Source organism: Ambystoma mexicanum, chromosome 6q (genome assembly GCF_040938575.1).
Source record: "Ambystoma mexicanum isolate Mex_15411 chromosome 6q, UKY_AmexF1_1, whole genome shotgun sequence".
NCBI classification, from domain to species: domain Eukaryota; kingdom Metazoa; phylum Chordata; class Amphibia; order Caudata; family Ambystomatidae; genus Ambystoma; species Ambystoma mexicanum.
The window spans coordinates 848,819,216-848,839,491 of record NC_090937.1 but is presented as its reverse complement, the minus strand read 5'-3'; the positions used below and the strand labels follow the sequence as shown (position 1 = coordinate 848,839,491).

Here is a 20,276-nt window from a genome sequence, read left to right as displayed (position 1 = left end):
CTAATGCTATACTTGCATGAAGCACAGGACCAATTGATTACCCTGCCTCATTTTTGGCAGGAACCGAAAGGTCCAAATAGAACTAGAAAGAAATCCCTAGTTCAGAGTATGCTCAAGCTCTGCTCTGTAATCAAGTTGCAACTATTAGTTGATTGTTTAAGTAATGTTCATAACGCTTCAAAAAATATGATCCAAAACGTTTTACTCCCAGTTATTTTAATTGCATAAAAGGCAGTGTCTATCCAGAAAATATGTGTCCCAACAATATTTGCCAATGCATTTTGGACTAAGTCTGTCTTCAGGGCTGGACACTCTGTATATAATATTGTATCAACATATAAAGATGGAAAATTAAACGTAAAACATGAATACGTACCCCACATTTGTGGTTCATGCCATACATTGGAAAGAAAAGAATAGAGAAACCAGTATCAACAGATTTGAGAATAAGTATCTATGAGCTTAAATCGTCACTACTTTCCTATGTGTTTATAAGAAGAAAATAAATAATGTACCTGGCTATGGAAAAGCCTTTATGTATCTACAATGAAATACAAGGAAAACCAAATAGTTAAACAATATGCAAGTGTTATAAAGTATGGATGTGTGAAAGATATTGGCAATAGTGTATATATCGTGTAATTAACTCATAAATTACCTGGGATTGTATTGCCATCCTGATGACTTATCAGGGTTAAATTCATGTTTACATATGGTGCAAAGTAAAAAGAATTCCTAATGAGGTAACTTAAAGAAACACTATGAATCAATAAGAGGATACTGCAGATGTCTACCCATAAGAATGGATGGTTTTACCTGTTGCTGTGCGGATCGCAGTGTAGTGGCAGCAAGTAGAGAATGGCTAGAACTCGCAAGTGTGTTACAGTGTTTCTTACTTCTCAGGGAGCCGTTGCTAGGCGACGTGATGTCATGCGTACAAGTATGCAATGAGGTCATGATGACGACGACCTCAAATACGCCTCACGTCCCGCGCTTCCTGGGGACAGGGTGCACAGGAATGCGGCTATGTGATGAATTACACCAAACGGTTGGCACATTTTCGGCAGTCTCCCAGATGGAGATGGATTTAGTATCAAGCAAAAGTTAGACATGTGCTGAGTCTAATGGTCAAATAAGTGTTGATCCAAAATGGCCTTGTACAAGGAACAACATAAAGGTCCCACAAGATCGACACAGAAGAGAAACGCAAGCCAGTGGAGTAACACAGAGGAGGGAATGTCCCCTTGTGAGGCACAGCCATAAATCATGGAAAGCAGAGGAGCATAGAGAGCCTGCTGAGCGCTCCTGCCTTCTACGGGGCTGGGAGCCAGAGATTCTCCAACCTGCCGAACATACAGTAAACCTGACCACACAAAGAGAGGTAGACCGGCACCTGCTGGAACTGACACTGAAGTCCCTTCAAGCCCCGAAGGCAATAACCGACACAGATGAACTAACACCAAAGACTTTAGAGAAACTAGAGTCATGGTTCGGCACTGGCCAAGGAGATCACTTTCCCTGAGGAACACCACAGCAGCAAAAATAGGTATGCAGTGCTTCCAGGGAACTTGGAGGTGGGTGGAGAGGCCTGGTCATACTCCAAGCTAGGCTGAGAAAGCAGATACCCCAAGCCAGGGTTAGAAAGAAAACACCCCAAGCTAGGGTGGGAAAGCAGATACCCCAATCTGGGGTGAGAAACCAGAAACCTCAAGCTGGGGTGAGAAAACAGAAACCCCAAGCTGTGGTGAGAATTCAGGTACCCCAGGCATGGGTGAGAAGCCAGAAACCCCAAGCTGGGGTGGGAAAGCAGATACCCTAAACTGGATTGAGAAACCAAATACTCTAAGATGAGATGAGAAAGCAGATGCCCCAAGAGGGGTTGAGAAACAAGGTGGCCTAAGCTGGGGTGAGAAACAAGAGTGAGAGACAGGAGACACCAAGATGGGCTGAGCTACAGGAGATCTTGAGATGGGGTGTGAGAAGTCAAACACCAAGCCAGGTTGCAAGAAAAAGGACCCTAAGGTGAGATATAAGCAACAAAACTTCCAGACAGGGAGAAGGAAGTAATACCTCACGGTAGGGTTAGAAAGCAGACACCCTAAGCCAGAGTGAGAAACCAGATACCCCTAGATAGGAGTAGAAAGCAGAGGTTCCATGTCATTTCATCGCCTGCAATTTCATCCCCTGTCACTTTAACGTGTACATACCAACGAAAATGGTCATCTTTTTTATTTTTTTTAAGGGGGGTATCCCCATTACCCTCCCACACTTATTTCTAGCTACCTGCCCATACCCTTATCTGCCCTGTTCCACCCCCCCCTAAAAAATTCAATGAGCCTATTCGTTGTAATATGCACATTAAACTGCCAGGGGATGGAAATGCATGCGATGAAAGGACGTTGTACCGAAAGCAGATACCCCAAGATGGAGTGAAATCAAGGTGCCCCAAGATGGGGTAAAAAACAAGATACCCCAAGGCTGGGTGAGAGACAAGGTATCCCAAGGTGGGGGGAAAGACAGGACAACTCATGGCGGGTGAGAAACTGGAGACCCCAAGGCGGGCTGAACTATAGGAGATCCCGAGACCAGGTGTGATAAGCCGAACACCAAGGCGGGGTGCGAGAAGCAGGACCCCAAGGTGAGGTGTAAGCAAAAAGCATCCCAGACAGGGGGAAGGAAGTCATACCCCAAGGTGGATGAGAGACACTATATTTCAAGACTGAGTAATTACGAACCAACTACTTAAAACAGAGACTGTTGTCCAAGGAAGAAAGAAAGAATAGAGACATTGGGCAAACTTGAACTTTGAACTGTATCACTGGACAAGTAGCCTGGAAGAAACCATAGAGACATTTAGCTGGAGGTCAAAAGCTAGCCACCACTTCCCACGTCTTGTAGAAACCCCTTCACAGAGATAGCTTGGTTGTGTTTCTGTTAATCCTTTTGTTAATGGTAGGGAAAGGAGTCAGTGTAGATTAGGCTTTGGACAGAGGAACATGTTTTGTTTGTAAGTCATCCTGACAAGCACTCTTTATAAGTTTCTTCAGAGATTAGGGTAAAAATGTCCTTATTTATTCATGTACTTATTCAAAATGTTTAGTCCATCGTGCTACAAGCCTGTAGGCCTCAGGGCGCGCAAACAACAAAAAAGACAGACAAACAATCATAACCAAAAAAGTGCAGACAGAATTCTAGGGAAACCGAGGCAAAGCTCAGGAGTCAGGGAGGCAGACCAGAGGAACAATGCGATATTAATCTGGTGAGTGATTAAAGAGATAAGTTTCCAAGTCCTTCTTGAACTTTAACGGTGTGTCAGTCAGCCTAATGCTAGGTGGCAGTGAGATAGGGCTAGAATAAGCCTTACTTTCTTTGGTTAATACAACTTGGTGTGTTTAATGACCTCTTGTCTACCTTATTGAGTTCGACTTACCACACAATGCAGGCAAGGAAAGTAGACCTAGCTTACAATGTAATACATAGACCAAAACACAGTTAGACAAAATCAAAATGTTCCTTAGAAATGGGCCTTCCAATTTAAACCACATTTGTTCATCAAACGTTTTTAAAATCTCAGTAGACATGAAGCTATTTTAGTTTTATAACGGGTAAGAATGAGGAGCAAGAGTAGAGTCCATAGCGAAAAGTATTTTTTCAAATGTTCAACAAACATCACACATCTAGATTGAAGCCTATTAAAATTGAGCTCCAATTTGCAGCTTTCAATCCAGCACAAATCCCAGATACGTAAATTAATCTAACACTTCAATTTTCTCACCTTTCAGTGCCAAGTAATGGTTCATTTTTTCCTGGCATTAGAGAATATCATCACCTTCGATGTTTCACAATTTATTTATCTAGATCATTATCCATCATACTGTTTGTCAATTTACCAAGACTGCGTTGTAGATCAATCAGTGTTTGATCAAGAATGACCAAATCACTGATAAAGGCCAAACAGTGCAGCGGCATCTGACCCAGACATGGGGGAATGATTTAGTCTTGCTATGGGAGGGACTTAAATCCACAATGTACAAATTAAAGAGGGCAGGGCACAACCCTGTTGAAGCCCCCTGTATGTATCATCAGTCTCAGACATAATCCCAACCCATCCAGTTTGACTCAAATATTATCAGTGTAAAGATGAATTAAGAGCCCTAGCAAGTTATCCAGAAGGCCTCAGTCAGATAGCTTTCTCCACCTGCCTCGAATAACTTTATCAACTTTATCCTGCTGCTGCCCTCTTACTTGTTTCATGTCGTATTGTCAGTTAGAGCGCTCGGAGGCCTGCGGGTTAGTTAGCGCTAATCAAAAATAAATTAGAAAAGAATAGAATAGAAAAGGTGACCAGGGATCAATAAAGGCTGCATATATAGCCCTTTTTTTGCAAATATTTCTTTTGAATGAGGGTTAGAAGAAGTCCATGTAACTGTGTTCCCATGCCTCTGCAAAATCCAGATTAGTATTTGACTAGATGCCCACTTTCCTTAGCCCAAGTATTTAGTTTTCTTAAGATTATACAGGAGAATATTTTGCTCCCAACATCAAGTAATTGTGAGGGGTCAGAAATGTGAGACAGACACAAAGGTAGAGTTTTCTCAATGTTTGCTGTTTATTCAAAGTAAAAAGGGTTCTGATAAATGCCCCACTTTCTCTACCCTAACAGAGAGGTCCCTGCCTAGCAAACTAAAACTGAAGAAAAACGACTGAGGGTCCGAAGTCCTCTGGCCTTCTCATTAATACATGCAATCAAATTGTACAAGGAAAATATGGCTGATCGTTGATTCAATAAAAACTGTTTTAAATATGTCTTGGAAGCACTCTTTGTGACCAGGGTAGTATTCCCTTCACCTGGATAAATTCAGGAATACTCAAATTATAATTCTGTTCTGACAAAGTTCTGTTCAGAGAAATAGAAAAGTATTTCCAACCAAAGAGTCTTTCTTGAAGAAATAACAAATGGTTAATGGTTCAAACAACACATGTCTTCCACAATATCCCTTTTCAAGGATGCTTGACTTTCTTCCAAGACACAAGTTCAAAAACCTAAATGTAATTGCTCTGTTATCATAGAACTTTCTTCTTGTCAAAATAACACATTATTCTTTCTCTATGTGTCTTCTAGAACATAACATTCTTTTGTCAGGTTAGCAAACAACACAACAACTTGCATCATTGATATTATGGATTTTCAACATTGAATAAAGCATATACATTCTTGTCATTCAACAAAGGTTTTTTCTGCAACTCTTTCTGCCACAAGATTATGAAATCACCAACTTCTTTCCTGGTATACTCACCTGCCAGGAAAACAAACTCCTACCACTAACTTCAACACTTGTTAGTTTGATTCCAGTATTCTCCACACAAGTCTTCTGACATGGTTTCACACTTTCTTGACTGCTGGCAATGTAAGCTACATGTTTTTCAATAGCTGTATCTCTTAAAAGGGAACTTATGCCTTGCTAGTATTATTAATGGTCCCTCACAACCTCTTGGCTGTTGGTAATGGGGAATATGAATGTTCCCCAGTGGTTGTCTTGATTTGTTAAGCCTGTATTTTCTCGGTGATAGGCTGTGATCGTTAAAGACTTCCCCCACTGTTACTTTGCCCAAAGTCGCTTGACAGCCTTTTGGCTGTAGGCAATACTGGTTCCAACCTTTCCTCTCTCGGGGTTTGCCCAAAGAAATTCTTCTTTGCCACTTATGTTTTTTTTTTTTCATTAATTGATATTCATTAAATACGTTCTGCTTGGATTCATTAAGTGTTTGGGATACAAAAACATGAAGTTGTGACAGCTTTCTTTCATGGAACACTCACTCTCTGAACACTGACCGGCTCTTTACGGTGGCTCTCTCCAGCTGTCAGGTCAAACGGTGGTGCTTCAGACGTCACTCTGTCCCTTCTCCTGCTCCGGTGAGCTTCAGATAATCGTTGTGGCAGTCTCCAGGAGCAAAAGAAGCTCTGTTGATCTTCCGCAGCTTCTCCAGTCTTCTTCACGTTGCTTCAGTAAATCGACTTTCTCGCAGCTGGGCTTCTCCTTAGTATGCTGTTTTCTGCTGTTTCATCCTGCAGTTCTTTGGATTTTCACACGCTGGGCTGACCTCTGCTGGCAGGCTTCTCTACATGGCTTCACCTGCACAATGGATGGCTTGAGCTTCTTCTGCTACTACTCCTGCACAGATCTGAACGGCTTCTTCCTCTGCTTCAACTTCATCACAACAACACCACAACCTCTTCCTTTCTCTCTCCAGCTGGGTCTCATCCTGGATTTTAACTATCCAGCTCAGGTGCTCTAATTGGTAATGACTTGACCACACCTTTGGATACTCACACTTCTGAGTCCCCATTGCCTCTGTGTTCCTCTTTTTGTCTCAGTACTTATGGTATTATGGGAATTAGAGTTCTTAAGAGAATGAGTGATATTAAGTTGTTCTCTTTTATTTTCAATGACATTAGATTGTTCTATAAACTGAGAGTTACCAGAGAAAGAGGCGTCTGGGGCCCACCACAGAATCCAATGAGTTAGATAATATCATCTCATTATTGGTCAGATCAAAATGGTTTTAAGGACATGGCAGACTTTGACACCAGTCCATTTGCAGGCATACTGCACCTACCAACCACTGAGAATGAGTAGTCAAGCATAAGAGAAGGATCTCTGACCTTTCTGTGCTGTAATAAAGCCTTCCAAGAAACGTAGTTTTGTATTGAAAGTTAGCAATAAAGTTCTCTCTAAGATCAAGGCTTATATTTTCATGTAAGCGAACAAGAGAATTCAATATACAGTTTAGGTCCAGTATGGTATTTGTGCCAACTTTGTCAGTTTGATGAAGAATGTCCAACCCATGTGGGCTATAAAACCCGGTCCCTGAAGGTTGTTTAGGGTGCATGAAACTCTGCTGTAAAATGATTGTTCCAGAAATAGAGATGCTGTGTCAAGTAAAGACCCTAACGAGGTGTGCTGGTGCACAGTGTCAGTATGTATGCAGTGTAGTTCGGTCATATGATATGTCTTGGGCCAGATGAGTCATCTGTGAGGAAGAGGAGGAAGGCGTCATAGCAAACGCCTTGATAATGCAGCTGTGGTAATATTGATCTCAGGAGATGCCGCATGTTCATCCTCAGTTAGGGTATGTAAGACATTTTTTATATAGTGAGTACCTTTAATACCGGATGTATGGCCCGTCGAGGCAGATGTTCATGACGAGCAAAAGGAGTACATGACTGGGCCATTTCGGCAGTTAGGCTAGATGGAAGAGCAGTCGGGGGACTGTATTTGCTACCTGGCCGATTTTACTCTGCAAGGCATTGATTTCATTGGTCTATCAGGCCAGGGGTGCCGACCGGGGTTTGGGCGGTGGGGTGCAGCATAGGGCCGGCAGCAAGACACAAAATGTCCCATTCTAAGAATAGGTGCTTTCATGAAAATAGCGTGCACTTCGAAGGCAGTTATTATTGGCAGACAGTTAAGTGTTTTGGAAAGGGAAATGGTATTTGCAGAAAGTCGGTAGTGCCCAGCAGTACACGCAGTGCTTTACTAAACAAGTCATGGAAGTAATGTGTTATGTGCCGTGTTTTTTGCAGTTATGTGTTCTTGCAGGGCGTTGTTCCGTGCAATTATAGGTGCAGTGCGGTGTAATGTTTCGTGTGGGGTGTTCGGTGCTGCAAGCGCTGCTTCCGTGTCTCCAGTTTCTCTTTGAAGAAGTGGCTCCATCCCCGAGTGTAGGAACGGACCAAAGTCAATATTGTCTAGTGAATGCAATGTGTGTTTATATTTCTCTTCCTGATATTGTATTCTCCCTGCAGTCCATATGTTGGGCACAACAAGAAGATGATGTTGCATGGGATAAATCAATAATTATTTAACATATTGCATATATTGGGTAGAATGAGATATCAGATTGTCACATCGGCACAAGTGAGTGACTTGTGAGCTATGACTACAAGGAAGGCTAAAATGTTTCGAAACGTTGCAGATGACACGTCATAGACCTGTGCCAGTGTCTCCAACATATACATTACTGATGAAATTGAAGGAGTCCTGTGTTTCTCCTTTCACAGAGCAAGCAGCTCACGCGATCCCCGGTCGGGTAGATTTACGGCTGCTTACATGAATAATACAACAGGCCACCCAAGCATTGCCTGTTTGTGCAAAGGAGGCATGGCATTTCACAGTCACACGCTGGTTTACCTCGCACGCAGCTCGTTTCTTTCATAAACGCAGCTGTTTTTTTAAACGTCATAACCGTATTCCGAGTGAAGGAGGGTCTGTGAGTGGCCATTGGCATGGAGAGTGCTCTCTAACTTTGAGGCTGGCTGAATGCAGGATGAAAAGGAGTTTACCGGAGACCGTCTGCCAGTGACTGACGAAACTCTGGAGCTCGACTTGCAGGTGACGTATATGTTTTATCGTTTTCCCTTCTGACATCAATGAGTGTGGCTATTGCCGTTAAGGGGGCTTGCCTCGCCTTTTCTGCCTTTATGGTGGCACTAATGGAGGCCTTTTTTCCCCTAATGTTTCCGAATATCTCAAGACCTTTTAAGAACGTTTTTGTTTTATACCTTCTTCCCCTTCCCTATCCAACCACCCCGTCCACCCCCCCCCCCTTGTCTTGATGTGCCTTGAAAGACAATTCAGCTGTATAGTGCACATTAAAAATAAGCAATACACAAATAAATAAAGCCTGATGCTTCAGCGAATGAGTGGGAAATTCAGGGTTTAGGGAAGAAAGGGCTCTGCTCCCAGCAGTCTCACCCTTTTTCCATTAAGGTGGCACTGGCCCACGGGTATCTCTTGCTTGAATGATGCCTCCCAGGTGTGGCGCCACCAGTATGGATTAAAGGTGTTTTTTTCTTAAGCCAAAAGCTCTCGCACCTGAACGAGAACTTCAGGCTTTAGGAAAAAAAAGTATTTTCCAGTAGCAGACGGGGGAGATTACTGAGCCCCGCCAGGGCCTCTCCTCAGAATTTGATTTTTGAGCCTGCCGGGGTTCGACCCTGGCCAGCCCTGGCAAGCTTAAAGCCCGGAGTGGCACTTAGCAGATGTGGCTCTTCAGACAAGACGCACTGGTACTCCGAGTGCTATTGACTGGAAAACTAATCATCGCGATTCAAAATGGCACTTTTTTCTTGGTAACCTTTTATGACACAAAACTCTGCTAAAACTTTCTGTGTAACTACTCTTGAAAAATCTTGCCTGCATCGAATCCTGTTATTTGCAATAGTTGTGTTGTTAATGTGCTGTTTGTATTTTAATCAAAATGACATATCTTCACAGCATTACCAGGAGACCCCTACATCTGAGAATTTAATTGGCTGTCAATTTATAAATCATTGGTGGTATGAGATGCTTGTGTTCAATTTTCTGGCAGTCATCTGAGACCACAATTCCCAGAAAGCACTCATCTGTAAAGGTTATTCCTGGATCGTAACGTGTATTCGAGAGACATGGAGCAATCTGGTCACATTTTTTACATGTATACCCTGGTGTGCGATATATCAAAAAGTAATACGTTTCACAAATAATTATTTTCCTTGTATTATTTTCAGATTTGGGATTATTTTCTTTTCCACCAGAGTGCAGATATGTGGGTTCACGTGCTGCGCTAGACATGTTAACTAACATGTGGGAAATAGAAAACAAAGCACAATGCCCTACCCGTTAATCACAGGCATAAAGTGTCCAAGTATCACGCTTGTCAATTCTCTTGCAAAGGGAATTGCACAGTTCTTCTAAACTATTCTGTCAACTTGAGAGCTGAGAAAAGACACCACCACGCATTTTAACAAGGTTTCATAACACATTGTAGTAGTGAGTGATTTGTTATACAGAATTCCTTAACGGTCGAGCTGCTGTTTCTCACTTTAAGAACATTCGTTCCAACAGGTACTTTGCTCACCATACTCAAGCTCATATCTATTTGTATGCTTTTTCGTAATTGCCGACAGTTTGCCTAGCGGTCACTTCCTACCACTAAGTCCAATTTAGGAATTTCAGCAGCTTAGTTCTCACCTTTCGATGGTCAGCCTGAATTGTTGCATGGGCATCACGTGTCTTGCCTTCGTCATTACCAACGCACACCCGCCGACATCATCAATATTGTTGGGAGCCCACAACAAAAGGAGCTCCAATGCTGCCTTCTGCAGAGCTCAAAGCCGAGCTCCTAGAGCTCTGTGTCCCAGGACGCTGCACCCTTTCGCCACCCCTCAGCTCACGTGCTTCAGCGGATATCGCAACGTCAGATCGCACCGCCATCTGCTGCACAGCGTAAAAATGCTGCCCAGCATTTGACTAGTAAGTCGCTCCTTTCTCCCCTCCCACTCTTGCTGAAGGGCACTTGCATGTCCTCTCAAGCTCCTATAATGGCACTCGCTCTCCTCTCAACTGTCCAGCACCTGATGGGTCTCACCCAGAACCTCTTTAGGCACATTTTTTTTTCTCAACAAGGCGCCCTGCCTCACTGAAACTCTCCAGCCGGCTCCTGGTGCCCTGACTCAGCAGCACATCCCCACAGGTCACAGGGCCCTCTGACTGCCCCTTGGAGCCTCACTGGTTGTCCTGTCACTACAGGATGGCTGAAAACATCTGTCAGGCCCTCTGGTCTCCTTGGACATACTTGTTTCCCTGGCCCATACTTGCCTCCCAGGTCCACTGGGCGCCGTGAGTGTCCTGATCTTTAGGGTGACCCTGACTTCTCACAGGGTCCTTCATGCTGCGCTCTGGCCCCCAGCTAGACCCCTGCCTGCCTATAGTTGCTGTGTCGCTCTGTGCAGGGGGTCAGCTCACCTTTGGAGGGGAAGGGGGCGGTGGATGTCTCCTCTTCCTCTGGTTTACATCACTGTACCTCTGTTCTCTGCGGTCTGCCATTTCCTCTCACACTCCCTGCTTTTCTTCATTTAGGCCTTGTTCATGGGTTCTTCAAGTTCCTCATCGCCATTGTTAAGTTGCACTCTTGTGTTGAAAGAAGTACTCCAGAGCCACAGGTAGGGAACAAGCGTCTTTACTAGGTTCCGGGTTACAACATGACACAAGAGGTAAGTTCATGGGTAGATAAGTAGAAGGTACAAGAAGGATACATAAGAAGACATCCACCGGCCTCCACTCTCACAGGCAGCTCTCACTAACTGAATCCCAAGGAACACACAGGGCACTCACACCACAACATTCCACATCTAACAGTCCACCAGGCATTCCATCAGGCAAGCATCCACACAAGGCCAGAGCAAAGAGACACAGGACATAGCAGGTGACTAATGGCAAGCGCTTCAGCTTGAGGTGGTCTTTCTAGAGAACACGCAGTCTGAGGGCAGTTTCAGGGTGCTTTGGTGTGACATGTAGTGCCTGTGGACTTCAAAGCAAGCAATGCTATGCATATGCACGGGCATACATCTATGGATTGATTAGCTATTGAAAGGGGCCCCTAGGAGTCCCTCGTGCTATGGAAACAAGGCAATGACCATACACGAAAAGATGCGCCAGACACAAGGTTTCAAATTCCCAATGCTAGGGTTTATTGTAAGCAAAAGATAGTATCAATTGGCCAATTCTGATCTCACGCCCCGCAACGTGAGTTTCCTAGACCTCGAGGGATGCAAGAGAGCGAATTACGTACATCAGTTACATATATACAAAATGCACATCATACAATCAGCAAAGTCATTTTCAACACCCCTCTGTATTAAGTTCCTTTGAACTCGGGATGACGATGGACATATCCAACGAGTATGACGATGATAATGCTTTTGATGTCTATTCTAGTAACAATGTGCAATTTAGAGAGTGCGGAGGCATCTTTTAGAACACAGTGGTTCTGTTCTTGGAAGCAATCTGTACACGGGGGAAGAGCCACATTCCAAGCTTTGCTATCTATGAGGTACTATTTGTGTCCTGGGAGCCGACACGTTCTAAAGGGTTTTGCGAAGGGGGGCCGTAAGAGAAGCATAATTCAAGCCTTTAACTGTATTATTCTAACATATTCTACCATCGTACGAGACTGGCTGGCAGCTGTGAAGTGATTAAATGCCGTGCAGCTTCCTCCCAAGGCTACAGAGAGGGAGCGTGGGCATTCCTCACTGGGCTACTCATGAGGAGTTTCAGCAAACTCTTCAGTCCCGCAACCTTGTTCTTTCATATTCAGACAACAATGTTAACAGTTGAGCAGAGTAAGCAGAATTCACAAGAATTGCAAGCTGCAAATCTGTTTTTAGACAGAAAGCAATGAGCAATGGTTAACAAGCAAAATGGCGATTCTTGCTATATTTAAAATGGCCGCTCGTCGGTCAAGCATAGCAGTTTATATTTCTATAATTTGGTGCATGAGACGGTTGGCCCACGGCCATCAAGTTACGTCTATCATTCAAATGAAGGGTATTCATTTTTCCAGATTGACAAACCCTCATTTTGGCTGTGTGCCAAACGTCTTATTTATTCATTGTATCCTCCTCTTCTGAGGAGGAGTCTGGGGTATCTGCATCTGAATCATCTCCATCATTAATGTCTATCGCCATCAATTGTTTTACTATTTTTGTTTCCTCAGTGTTTCTGTTATTCCGGCCATGCGTTTGTTTTCCTCTCAACACCATGTGCATACATCCCTTAGTACATCCATCAGTTATTTCAGTGCATATTATTGGTAAGCATTGTATGCAACAGCAGAATGTTATGAATATCCCGAGTACCATCATTAGTATCGAAATTAACTTCCATCCCCAAGACCGCAATAATCCCCATAACCAGGATTCTATCCCGCAACCCCCTGCTTCAGTAGAGAGTGTGGAACTTATGACATGTAATTTCCGGATCGCTTTAAATATCGTAGGGGAGTAGTCATCTATATACACACAGCATGCAGTTTTAACGAGCTTTCAAACTCCCCCACGATCAACTAATATTATATCGAGAGCCATCCTGTTTTGGAGTGCCATCAGTCTTATTCCTTTTTCTTCTAACGTCATATTCAATAAAATATCCGTTGAGGAATCTATTGATTTTTGTAATATTCCAGACAGTTTTCTTATATTGTAAGAGTTTTCTATTTGGGACAAGAACGGTATAAATGATTTGGCTATATTCATTACTATCATTCCACCCTCACTACTCCTTTGAGTTCTACCTTTTGTTCGTCTGGCTACTTCTGCTGTCTCCAAGAGGAACACTCCTGGAAACAGTAGACCTAGGTAGCATGTACCTCCCCAGTTCCCAGGTAACCAGGGATATGCTTTTTCTCCACATATAAAATAAACAGGGTCTCCCACGTACACAGGTTCTACTTCATGTTTTAAAACCATTGTGTTCAGGCAGTTGCTAAACATCCTACTTTATAGGAACCCATTTTCTGTAGACATAGGGGAGCAGCTTTGGGGCTGTGATCCACTGCATAGGCAGGGGCACAGCATCTTTGTTCCATTCATCCCTCATCCGAAATGTCATTACTGATGTTCTTTCTGCTGGCGGGGTTGGTCTATTCTGCCTATGTAATCTATCTAGTCTTGTTATTTTTCGTGTATTCTTTCTCCTGGGTTCTAGTGCAAATATGCAAGCTTTTTGGAATATGGAACAACCCACAGGTCTCATGATTACTTCCTCAAATTCATTCATATTGGTCTCATCTAGCTGACCCGTATTACTCTTGTTCCATTTCCCAAAGAACATTGCACTTAACGTTACTTCACAGGAATAAATCAATGGCAATGGTTGTGCATACCAGCCTATCCCTTTCCCACCGTGCTGTGGTAAATGGGCGTAAACCCTGCAATCTTTTTTCTTTAACACCGCATGGTTCATGTTCATGATGAGCAACAATGTATTGTTGCTGTAACCTTCTCTATGTCTTTCTTCCATTGGGGGCAAAGTACCAGTGATTACATGAACCGGGCTTTCAGTAGCTGTTTTTGGCAAAAGTGTTTCTAATGGGTGTACGTACTCCAGGAACCATAGTGTAATAGCTGTTATTGTTTGTACTATCATACTTAAGAAACATAGGACCAATGTGCAAATCAGTACCTTATTCCTTTTACCATGCTTTTTTCCCTAAATGTACAGTCCCTAAATCTATTATTTTTTTAGCAGGGGTGCAGGAGGAGGCTGAAACCGGTCTTGACTTGTTCTTCATCGCCCTTCTTCTTGCTGGCGAAGTTCGTCGTGAATGTCTCTCGTTCTTGATGCCAGAAAAGTTCAACGAAAAATGTCACAGTTCAATTCTCTCTGCCTTTTCACAGCCTGTATAATTTATCCACTCCCGAGCAAGATTAGTTGTTCTTTCTCCCACTGCTCAGACGATTTCTGAACAGTTCTTTATTGATAGAGTACCATGTGCATCCAGCTTGTCCTGCTCTGGCTTAGGACACATGTACTTTATAAGCGCACCGAGGAGCCGTGAGTTTTGAATTGTCCGACTTGCACAATTCTCACACTTCTCTCCTCTACGCCCCTGGTTCCTACCCAGTCCGTGAGTAGAACCAAAGGCCAAAAAGAAAAGCACCAAAGATCTGTGGATAACTTTGCCTGTCGAGGCCGCAGATTATATCGATTCACTCCTGCTATTGTATGATCCGTGAATAGTGCCCTTGCATTTCCAGTATCAGGCGCAGTGTCAGCCTGTGGCACAATGATGGGCAGCGATGGGCGTCGTGGCAATGATGTCGTTTCTTTCTCTGGCTTTGGTGCATTCGCGAGAACTGGTGGGCGCCAAAGGGGTGCACGCGCTGTTTCTGCTCGTGTTTGCAATGCAGGGTTTGTGTCGTTCGGCAGTGATGTTGTTTCCGCTGAGCAACGTTGGGGCACTTTTCACCCTTCCCCCTTAGGGGCAGCCTCCTCAGGCTCTGTTTCGAGTTTCACTTCTCGTTTGCGCTTTGTTTCAACTTTCACTTCTCGCTCAGGCTGATACTGTGGCACTGGACTGGCAACAGTTTCTTTTGTTTCCGAGACCGTTGTCTTTTTCTCATCATCTGGATCAGGCAAAGTTTTCAGTGACGCTGGGAACCTTTTGGCATGGGTACTTGATAGGAGTCGCGCCACCTGGGTGCTAATGCTGTCTTGCGTTCAAAGTTTCTGATTAGCACCCAGCTCCCAGGCTCCAGTGAGTGCCCCGGTCCTGTATATCACATCGGCAACGCCTCCTGCACCTGCTGATGAATAAAACACAACTTTTGTATTAAAAGTCCACAGTAAGTGCTTAACATAGGATGCTCGACCTCACATAATTTTCTGGGCTGCGGTGCGCAGCATACATTTGCTGGTCTCCCCATTATAATCTCATAAGGGGAGAGCCCAGTCTTAGCCTGCACAGACGTGCGCATACACAACAGCGCTAGGGGTATGCATCCACCCAACTCAACTTGCTCCCAGTGCAAATTTTCGCTATCTTTGACTTCAGGATTCCGTTGTGTCCCTCCACAAGCCCGGCAGAACTGGGATGCCTGGAACTGTGGAATCGCTTCTCTATTTGCAGACCTGCACAGATCTATAGCACTACTGTGCCCACAAAGTGGGGGCCATTGTCTGACCACAGGACACGGGGCAACCCAAACCGGGAGAAATACCCCTTCAGCATTACTTTTACTGTGGCCATGTCAGTACAGTCTTTTAAAGGATGTGCCTCCACCCACTTGTTGAATGCACAGATTACCACTAACACGTACTTGTAGTTCTGGCACCTTTCCATTTCTATGAAATCAAAATGGACCACCTCAAATGGCATAGAGGGTGGGCCGAGACTACCTGCTGGAGTCACGGTTCCCTTTCCTACATTGTGTTGCAGGCACGTGATACAATTCTGCACTAGCCTTTCTGCATTCTTTTTTATGTGCTCATTCTTCCATACTGTGGATAAATGCTGTACCATTTTCTTTGCGCAAATGTGGGTAGGGCTATGCGCCATTATAACCATTGCAGTTACGTAACAATTTGGCAACATCCAGTTCTTTGCTTCCTTGTCCACCCAACATCCTTCCAAATCTAACTCAGCAGAGCCCTTAGCCCACCCCTGAATCTCTTCGGTCGTGGCCTCAGCCTGCATTTCTTTGACTGTGGCAACTCCATTCTCTATCATACAAGGTACTTCCTCAGTCTGTACTGTCATCATTTTATTCCCCAAATCTGTGGCTGTTTGCTTCGCAATCCTGTCTGCAAACGTGTTTCCCTCTCCCACTCTGCATGTTACTTTCTTATGCGCCTCGCACTTTACTATAGCTAGGCGCTTTGGAAACATGAGCGCAGACAACAATCGCACAATCAAAGGGCCAGGCTGAATCCTGGCTCCATGTGATGTCAAGAAACCCCTCTCAGCCCAAAGTCGGCCAAAATTGTGAACCACGCCAAAGGCGTGCTGGCTGTCAGTATAAATATTTTCGTTCAGATTCTCAGAGAGTTCACAGGCTCGGGTCAGTGCTATTATTTCTGCGCTTGTGCCGAATTGTAGGGGATACTTCTGTTCTCTACAACTCTCTTTAGGGTAGTAACTGCATATGCAGCCGTTGATGTGCCATCAGGTAATTTAAAACAAGAGCCATTGCAAGATAACTCCCCATCTGGCTCTTTTTGTGGGATATCGCTCAAATCAATCCTTCCCTTTGTTTCTTCTTCAGTGATCATTAAACAATCATGGGGTGGTGATTCGTTGTCACCAATTTCTGCTATGGGCAGTGGCATTAATTATGCAGGATTCAATGCGCTACACCTCATAATTTGGATGTGGGGTGCAAACAAGATGAACTCATACCTTGTCAGTCTAGCTGAGGTGAGGTGTTGCGTCTGCGTCCTATTTAATAGAACGTCTATAGCATGTGGCACCATCAGAATTAAAGTGTGCCCCAATACCATTCCTTCCGTTTGTTTCACTGACGCAGCCGCCGCTGCGTCGGATCGCAAACATTGTGGTAGTGCGTGCTACAGGGTCCAACGCGCAAGAAAAATAGCCGCAATGCCTATTTCTTCCACCTTGTTCCTGTGTCAAAACCTCCAATGCACATCCTTCACTCTCACTCACAAATAGTCTGAAGATCTTTTTATAGTTAGGAGTGTCTAAAACTGGCGCAGCACACAATGCAACTTTCAATTGCTGAAACGCTTTCTGACATTCCTCATCCCACTGCAAAGGCATCTCTGCATCCTTTTTAGTCAATGTTATCATCGGCTTCACAATCAACGCAAAATTACGGATCCACTGCCGACAATAAGAGGCCATGCCTATTACAGCTCTCCTTTTTGAGTTTTTGGAATAGGCATACTAGAAATACTTTTTATGCGTTCTGGTGTTAATCTTCTCCCTTCTTTCGAAAGTAGGTATCCCAAATAAGACACCTCCTTTTGATTATACTGGAATTTCTTCAAACTTGCCTTATGACCATGGGTCGCTAAATGTGTCAAGAGTTAATACAGTACTTTCTTTGCAGATCCCTTCCGTGTCAGCAGCTAATAACAAGTCATCTATGTACTGCAAGAGTACGCAACCTTCGGGTAGTTCTAGCATGTCTAGCTGTTCTTTTAGCGCTCTGCTGTAAATGCTCGGGCTGGCTTTCTGTACATCCTTGTGGAATGAGTGTGAATGTGAATGATCAACCTCCTAGGTGAACGCGAACAGATATCTACTGCTTTTATCCACTGGGATGCTAAAGAATGCGTTCTTCAAATCAACTACACTAAAGTATTCTGCAGTGGCCTGTATCATTGTCAGTATTGTTGTGACATCTGGGACCAAAGGGAATTGTGGGTCTACCACTTTGTTTAATGCGCGCAGATCAATTATGAAACAATAGGGTACTTCATTGCCGCCTTTCTTGTAAACTGGAAGAATCGGGCTGTTGCACGTGCTCTCTGCAATTTCCTCAACCACCCCCAATCTCATCAGGTCAGTAACAATGCTTTTCAATCCCTTCTCACCTTCAACAGAAATTTTATACTGGGGAATTCGTGGTAGTGTTACACCTTCTTTCAAAGTTATTTTTGCTGGCTCTATTTTCAAGCATCCTACATCATTATCATGCATTGCCTACAGACAGGTTGGTACTCCACTTAACTCTTCTGGCAACTCTTTTGACATAAATTCCGTCACCGGTGCATCGTGAGGCCACATCGTGAGGAACACCCCATCTGCCGTACAATGTATGACTGCCCCCAATTTTCTTAACAAATTTCATCCTAGCAAGTTCTCCCCACAATTTTCTGTCAGAAGAAATGGACACTGTTCCGTAAATGGTCCTATTGTAATTGGGACAGCTTCGGACATGGGGTTAATTACTGGTGTACCTGCGAACCCTACAGAAACATTCTTCTGCCCCGACAGTGGTATCTCCGGAACCAAGTGGTGGTCTATCGAACACTTCTGTGCCCCTGTATCTACAAGGAAACGGTGCTCCTTATTCCAGACCCTCATTTCTACGTAGGGTCCTGTCTGATTCACGGGAATAGACACTGGTTCCGACCCCTGTCATGGGCTGCCCTATCGCAAAAATAACACATCGTCCGATGTGTAGTCACCGCTACTGCTATAATACGTGTTTGGTTGTGTATCAAAAATATTCCCATTTCCCCCTCCATGTCCTCCACTCTGATCATTTCTCTGTTGGCCCTGCCCGCCCTGATTTTGGTTAGAAACACTTTGGTTCAATGTCTGGTTCTGTTGTGCTTGGTTGTGGCCATATGATTGGGTTTGAGTACCTCCATTGGTATATCCCTGCTGCTGCTGCATGTTACTTCTGCTTGGGCCGTTCGACCCCTGATGTCCTCTATGAGGCCTTCTCTGACCAAACCCACCTCTATTCTGTAGGTGTGGGCATTGCGCTTGCCAGTGTCCTTCCTCTTTACAGTACGCACATTGATTTAATCCCAATGACACCTCATGCATATTATTCAAATTTCCCCGGCCTTGTGCATTACCTCTACCTCTATTGTATCCAATGACCTGCTGCAGTAACACCCATGTTTTTAAATTTACTCTATCCTTCACCTCTCTTTCTTTCGCCACATTTACCCTGTTCTCGTAATATTGGGCCATGTGTAATATCTCACTCACCGGTTTTGCTGCCCAGGAACTTTCCGACGTCATTAACATATCTTGAATTGGCGATATTAGTCCCCTCACATATTTATCAAAAAAGAGCCTTTTCCCCGACTCTGTGCTCACATCCTGCCCACTGAAGTCTGTGAATACTCCTTCAAATCTATTGAAATAATCCGTTACTGGCTCATCCTTGCCCTGTACACATGTAGTTAATTTGTCCCACTGAATCCTTTTTTTCTGGAATTATTTCCCTCAATGTCCACATTATCCGTTCTGGTAGATCTGCCATGCGGGTTCCCGGATTTTCCCCTACTTTTCTATTTTTATCCTCCAGTAGTAACTCCACCCATGTGGCGCCAAAACCCCCCGCGTCATCTACCGTCCTCATCTGTTTCCATATATCTGCTGGCAAAATGGCTGGGAAAATCAAATCTATATCGCTCATAGTAAGCACTGCTGATCTCAGGGTTGACTCCACTTCCTTGTAGAACCCTGCTGGATTCTTTCTTATATCGGGAATCGTCTGTTTTATAGTATTCACCTCTTGCCTGGAAAAGGGGACATGCACATACTGGCCGGTGAAATGGGCTGGTGTTACCTGCGCTCCTACTGTTCCCATCGCAGGGATCTCTACTTTTGGTACAAACGTGGGCGGGACCTCTCTCATTGGAAATGCCCCACTCACGATCCCTGCCCCTTCTTTTAGGTTCAATAGTATTCCTAAATCAAGTGATAGGCCCGTTTCTCCTGTACTTCGCTCGAATGCTCTCTTGTATACCGTTAGTATCTCAGGTGGGCTGGCCTTATTATTTTTTATATCCTTCTCCATCAAATGTTCAGCCATCGATTGCAGTGCCTTTCTTTTCATTGGTATGGAATATTCATCAAATATATCATGTATAACCATTGTTGGAATACTAGGATTTGATACCCATTTTACCGCTTCTCGTATACATACTTTCAATTTCTCGCCCTTCTGTACAGATGACGTTGAATGTCTCCGCTCTATGTATGATTCTACCGCCCCTCTCCCCTCTCTTCTAATATCCCAACCTCTGTACCCAGGTGCAGCAAACATTTCGGCATACTCATTATCCAACTCATTTTTAAGATCAAAAAGTCTATCCACATGTTCCTTCACTTCTTCATCTTTTATTCTACAACATGCTAGTTGGTTCAAATCTAACAATCGTTGTGGTGGTAATTTGTCAAGCAACTTTTTCCAGTCTCCCACCAAAAATGTCCCCATGCATTCCAACACTACCTGTCTCTCATCT

General features: G+C 44.0%; 1 protein-coding gene across 3 annotated transcripts in view; it reads left to right on the top strand.

The window, feature by feature from the left end:
• The window catches only part of MARCHF1 (membrane associated ring-CH-type finger 1), a 1,944,794-nt gene that overhangs the window by 839,314 nt on the left and 1,085,204 nt on the right, over window positions 1–20,276 (top strand). Inside the window, exon 1 of one of the 3 annotated variants that reach the window (XM_069631377.1) lies at window positions 8,187–8,393. The exons of the other annotated variants lie outside the window; for them this stretch is intronic. Coding sequence (XP_069487478.1) covers window positions 8,322–8,393 — 72 coding nt within the window. The 5' untranslated portion in view covers window positions 8,187–8,321. Of the gene's footprint in view, window positions 1–8,186; window positions 8,394–20,276 lie in introns of those variants that run through there. 3 annotated transcript variants of the gene reach the window in all.